General features: G+C 45.6%; 1 protein-coding gene across 2 annotated transcripts; it reads left to right on the top strand.

Moving 5' to 3' along the window:
- Window positions 1-1,642: 1,642 nt before the first annotated feature.
- Window positions 1,643-4,635, top strand: LOC119352662 (protein NRT1/ PTR FAMILY 8.5-like). 2 transcript variants are annotated; one of them, XM_037619242.1, is made up of 6 exons: window positions 1,643-1,735; window positions 1,836-1,930; window positions 2,050-2,174; window positions 2,595-2,812; window positions 2,975-3,504; window positions 3,636-4,635. In XM_037619242.1, exons 2-6 carry the CDS (start codon window positions 1,881-1,883, stop codon window positions 4,417-4,419), a joined length of 1,707 nt encoding a protein of 568 aa, XP_037475139.1. In that variant the 5' UTR covers window positions 1,643-1,735; window positions 1,836-1,880; the 3' UTR covers window positions 4,420-4,635. The 2 variants fall into 2 exon arrangements, with proteins under 2 accessions (XP_037475139.1, XP_037475138.1); XM_037619241.1 differs by having other exon boundaries at window positions 1,644-1,735; window positions 2,069-2,174.
- Window positions 4,636-6,047: the final 1,412 nt, after the last annotated feature.

Below are 6,047 nucleotides of genomic sequence, written 5' to 3'. Positions count from 1 at the left end.
TGGATGTTGAATTTTGTATGCCAAGGTACATCCGTCGTATCTCAGTTTCTCCAGCATACATTATAATAGGCAGTACCTTTGCTTCTTATCATGAATAGTAGTGTGGAAAACAAACATAATCATGCCCACTATTGTTCTGTTCACACCACCTCGAGTTCTTAGTGGGAGTTAATCGGTTTAGTTCCATAAACTTGCGTGTGTGTAAGGACTTGTATGCTTGCACCATCTTTCTAGCTTCAAGCTGCATGCATAACATGTGTTCTGTACCCTAAATTACTTCTCTTTAACTACTATAACACTTTTTCTCATGAATCTACTACCTCAGTCCGGATTTATTAGGCCCCCTAGTATTTTGAGTCAGACTTTGGCCATTCATATGACTAATAAAATATAAAAAATATGCTACAAAAAGTACACTGTTAGATTTGTATTTGAAAGAACTTTCCGACGATATAATTTGTGTTAAATATAATTTATATGTTATTAGTTAAATTTTTTGGTCAAACTTTAGCCAAAAAAGGGGCCTAATAAATCCAGACGGAGGGAGTACAATCTAACCTTCAAGATAGGAGGGAGGGGCAATGCACGCCTTCATTTCCTGGTGTCCCTTAATGTTTGTTACAACGTCAGTGTCATCAGCTCAAGTGCTGCCTATGGGCATCTCCAACGCTGATCCGCAAATTTTTTCGGTATATGTCTATTTTTATATCTGGACGTGATCCGCAGACATGATACGGGAGGGGGTTATTTAATGTTAATTACAAAGTATTCGGCTGAGAGGAGAAAAAAAAGGTGGGAACCATGCATGTGGTGGGATATTTATGATTTAGTATCCCGTTTGAAAGAGAGAGAAGAGGGGACCATGCATATGTGGTTGGGAGGAGAGAGAGAAGAGAGGGCCATGCATGTGAATGATCAATTGCATGTTCCGACTCCGGTAAAACCCCCCACATTTGTCTTCAAAATACCGGAATTGAAACGTCCGGGCAACTTCACAGACTGATACAGGTCCCATTGAATTACAAAAGTGAACAAATATGTCCAGCCGGATATATACCGGTGTTTTACATGTCTGCCTTGGAGATGCCCTAACGATGCTTTAGCTGCCTCTATTAAAGTTTTATTTCTTGTTACAAAATACATGGCGTTTTTATGCAGCTTCGGGTTTTGAGACGCGAGTTTGACCTTTTTATGTAAAAAAAATATATTGAAAATTGTCACAGGCCCCATGGTATTGATGCCGACAGATTTGTAGATTCCTCCAATACTGAAAGCGACGTCCACTCCGACTGAAAGAGACACACCATCTGCTTCTTTTGGTTCTAATGGCTCTCATACAACTCCAATTTTCAAGAACACATAATTGAAAAAAAAAACACATGCATGAATGCATGCATTTTTTTATTACTCCTAATTGAAATATGTCATGCTTCATAAAGTGCTAACATAAAGATCAGTACTCTGGCCATCTTCTTTATATATATATATATATATATATATATGCTGAAAATCATCGCGGGCCCCATCTGATGGATTGGTGGCGACAGATTTGTAGATTCCGCCTAGAGCGAAGACGATGTCCATCGATCAAAGAAAATTGAAAGAAAGAGACACCCCAGCTGCTTCTGTCGTCGATTGATTCTTCAGTGCCGCTCCTCCACAACCACTGATTATTATTCACCAGCTCCAGTTCGGGTCCATCCTCCACCGCTCATCTTCCTGCTGCAGCCTGCAGGTTCTCTCCCTCCCTTTCATGCAGTGAATCAACATCTCTTCTCAGCAGCGGAAGAACAGAAGAAGAGAAGTGTTCTTTGCTCATCTTCCTCCTCTTGCAGTTGCAGAAGAACAGAAGTGGCCAGCCATGGAAGCAGCAGCAGGAGATGAGGAGAGGCCCTTGCTCCATCATCACCCTCCTCCTGGCCTCTATCAGGTAAGTACATAGAAAACAATACACATATAGCAGTTGTTCACTAGCGATTCTGCACAAACAAGTATAGTTCAATTTTGTACAGCACTGTGACAAATCATAGGTTAAAAAACATAGCAAAGGCTTTGCTGTATCATGCAGAATGGGGATTCAAGGTTAAATACTTGCGATGGAACCGTCGATGTTAACGGACAACCAGCTGCTAAGGCGAGCACGGGAAACTGGAGAGCCTGCTTCTTCATTTTAGGTACTACTATTTCATTCTAGGTACTCCCTTCGGCCATTTTTATTTTGCATACAAGTTTTGTCCAAAGTCAAAGTATCTCTTGTTTGACCAAATTTATTAAAAAAGTATCAGCATTCACAATTCCAAATCATTATTATTATATTCATTATGAAATGTAGTTTCATAGTGTGTGTGTTTTTTTTAGAAAAGGAGGATGATCATAGTGTGTGTGTGTGTGTATTGGGTATTGTAGACGTTGATATTTTTTAATATAAATTTAGTCAAACTTTGCTAAGTTTGACTTGACAGAAATCTACTGCGCGGAGTAAAAAGGACCGTAGGGAGTACAACAGCAGCAGCGACTCGCCAATTCCTCAATAAATGCAAAAGGAAAATATGCTCAACATTAACTCTCATAGTTTGACTTGCGCTACATTTTAGGTATCGAATTCAGCGAGTGCTTGGCCTACTTCGCCATCTCTAAGAACTTAGTCACCTACCTCACCAGTGTGCTCGACGAAAGCAACATTGAGGCAGCAAGGAATGTGTCCACTTGGATTGGCACAACATTCTTCACGCCACTTGTCGGAGCTTTCTTGGCAGACACATATTGGGGAAGATACAAGACAATCGTGATTTTTCTCTCGATTTACACCGTTGTAAGTGGAACATATGTTGCTGATGAACATAATACATTATGTCTGCATTGTGCGTGGATGGGAGCATCGACTGATGCAGAGTCGGGGACACCACTTCCCCTTTTCTTAAAGAAAATGCACGGCCATCATTCTAGAATAACTTCCATAACTTTTTTTTTCTAGGGGATGCTTGTGCTGACGTTTTCGGCGATACTCCCATCGTTGATGCAATTCTCCAACCATCATGAGATCCACCGTGTTGCCGTCTACGCAGGACTCTATCTTACAGCCCTTGGCAACGGTGGCATCAAGCCCTGCACTTCTGCCTTCGGCGCGGACCAGTTTGACATGGCTGACCCAGCGGAGCGCGTGAAGAAGGGATCCTTCTTCAACTGGTACTTCTTCTCGATCAACGTTGGCTCCCTTCTATCGACCACTGTGATTGTCTGGGTGCAGGATAATGTCGGTTGGGGGATCGGCTTCGCCGTACCGATGATCCTCATGAGCCTCGGTTTCGCGGTGTTTGTAACCAGTAGGAGGGTGTACAGGTACAAGACACTAGGAGAGAGCCCCATGACAAGAGTGTCCCAGGTTGTTGTTGCAGCTGCAAGGAATTGCCATATGGAGTTGCCTGATAATAGCTCAGCCTTGCATCACCTACCTTCACCGCCAATAGAGACTACCTTCAAGGTTCACCATACCACTCAGTTCAGGTTGGTAGTTTTTATTTTATTTTTGCGAATATGTTCAGGTTGGTAGTAGGAATGTAGAATATCTCCAAGATCATACATATTCATGTTGATGTCTGACTTTTATATCTAAAAATATTACCTTTACTGCCTAGATTTTTGGACAAGGCTGCTATTGTGCCACCCCCGACGCCGGGGAAGAAGGACGTGGAGGCGGGTCCGTGGAGGCTATGCACGATGCCTCAGGTGGAGGAGGTGAAGATGTTGCTGCGGTTGTGCCCTGCGTGGGTGTCCATGGTGGTCTTCTTCATGATCACAGCGCAGATGTCGTCGACGCTGATTGAGCAGGGCATGGCGATGGACAACCACGTCGGGCCATTCACCGTGCCACCAGCCTCCCTTGCAGGCTTCGACGTGGTTGCAATGCTCGTGTTGATCCCCGTGTACGACGCTGTGCTGGTGCCCTTGGCACGGCGCGCCACCGGCCTCGACCGGGGCCTCTCGCATCCGCAGCGCCTCGGTGTCGGTCTCGCGCTGTCCATGCTCGCCATGGCCTACTCGGCGTTACTTGAGAGGAACCGGCTCGCGGTGGCCGCAACCGGAGCAACAGTGAGCATCATGTGGCAGGCACCGGCGTACACAATACTGGGCGCCGGGGAGGTGTTCGCGGCCATTGGCGTGATCGAGCTCTTCTACGACCAAGCGCCCGACAGCATGAGGAGCCTGTGCACCGCACTCGCGCAGCTTGCTGTCGCAGCGGGGAACTACCTTAACTCGGCCGTGTTGGGCTCCGTCGCGTCTGCCACGGGATGGATCCCGGAGGACCTCGACGACGGCCACCTGGACTACTTCTTCTGGCTGATGGCGGTGCTCGGCGCCCTGAACCTGCTCCAATTCTTGCTCTGCTCCATTCCGGCCATGAGGCAGAGCGGCAGGTAGCCCGGTTTCGCGACAACAGTCCGTGTTCATTTGGAGTTGAGAAATTCGCGCATATAACTCACCCCTGCCACGTCCACCAAAATGTTCATAAACTCAATGTTAGTGCTAATTAATTCGGGTCAGCTGACCCCAATGCCATTTTCTCTTGAAACCTTTCTCTTGAAAGTTTGCATTGATAAAAAAAACTACCTGGGATGGAGAATTTCATAAACTCAAGCACTCACACTTATATGAACAAAATCAGGAAGCGATGAAATAATAGGCGCCAAGACACGTGGCGGTTGGATCATCATGGCATGTCATTTTCTCTTGAAGGAAATATGCCCTAGAGACAATAACAAAGTTATTATTTATTTTCTTATATCATGATAAATGTTTATTATTCATGCTAGAATTGTATTAACCGGAAACATAATACATTTGTGAATACATAGACAAACAGAGTGTCACTAGTATGCCTCTACTTGACTAGCTCGTTGATCAAAGATGGTTATGTTTCCTAGCCATAGACATGAGTTGTCATTTGATTAACGGGATCACATCATTAGGAGAATGATGTGATTGACTTGACCCATTCCGTTTAGCTTAGCACTTGATCGTTTAGTATGTTGTTATTGCTTTCTTCATGACTTATACATGTTCCTATGACTATGAGATTATGCAACTCCCGTTTATCGGAGGAACACTTTGTGTGCTACCAAACATCACAACGTAACTGGGTGGTTATAAAGGTGCTCTACAGGTGTCTCCGAAGGTACTTGTTGAGTTGGCATATTTCGAGATTAGGATTTGTCACTCCGATTGTCGGAGAGGTATCTCTGGGCCCACTCGGTAATGCACATCACTATAAGCCTTGCAAGCATTGTAACTAATGAGTTAGTTGCGAGATGATGTATTATGAACGAGTAAAGAGACTTGTCGGTAACGAGATTGAACTAGGTATTGAGATACCGACGATCGAATCTAGGGCAAGTAACATACCGATGACAAAGGGAACAAACGTATGTTGTTATGCGGTTTGACCGATAAAGATCTTCGTAGAATATGTAGGACCCAATATGAGCATCCAGGTTCCGCTATTGGTTATTGACCGGAGACGTGTCTCGGTCATGTCTACATAGTTCTCGAACCCGTAGGGTCCGCACGCTTAAAATTTGGCGACGATCGGTATTATGAGTTTTTGTGTTTTGATGTACCGAAGGTAGTTCGGAGTCCGGGATATGATCACGGACATGACGAGGAGTCTCGAAATGATCGAGACGTAAAGATCGGTATAATGGGCGACTATATTCAGACACCGGAAGTGTTCTGAGTGGTTTCTGATAAAAACCGGAGTACCGGGGGGTTACCGGAACCCCCCACGGAGTTAATTGGGCCTCATGGGCCTCAGTGGGAGAAGAGGAGGGGCGGCCAGGGCAGCCGCGCGGCCCCTCCCCCTCTAGTCCGAGTTGAACAAGGAGGGGGGTGGCGCCCTCCTTTTTCCTTCTCCTCCTCTCTCCCTTCCTTCCCCCTCCTACTCCAACAAGGAAAAGGAGGAGTCCTACTCCCGGTGAGAGTAGGACACCCCCCCCCTGGCGCGCCCTCCTCCTGGTCGGCCGCCTCCCCTCTTGCTCCTTTATATACGGGGG

The sequence above is a fragment of the Triticum dicoccoides genome, chromosome 2A (genome assembly GCF_002162155.2).
Source record: "Triticum dicoccoides isolate Atlit2015 ecotype Zavitan chromosome 2A, WEW_v2.0, whole genome shotgun sequence".
NCBI classification, from domain to species: domain Eukaryota; kingdom Viridiplantae; phylum Streptophyta; class Magnoliopsida; order Poales; family Poaceae; genus Triticum; species Triticum dicoccoides.
Note: the sequence above shows the minus strand (reverse complement) of the source record. Positions and strands in the feature narration are given on the sequence as shown.

Bases quoted from the DNA above. Each gene is read 5' to 3' on its own strand.
- LOC119352662 (XM_037619242.1), top strand. From the start codon at position 1,881: ATGAGGAGAGGCCCTTGCTCCATCATCACCCTCCTCCTGGCCTCTATC. The intron at 2,175-2,594 runs GTACTACTATTT...GCTACATTTTAG, and splicing joins AGCCTGCTTCTTCATTTTAG to GTATCGAATTCAGCGAGTGC. The intron at 3,505-3,635 runs GTTGGTAGTTTT...TTTACTGCCTAG, and splicing joins CACCATACCACTCAGTTCAG to ATTTTTGGACAAGGCTGCTA.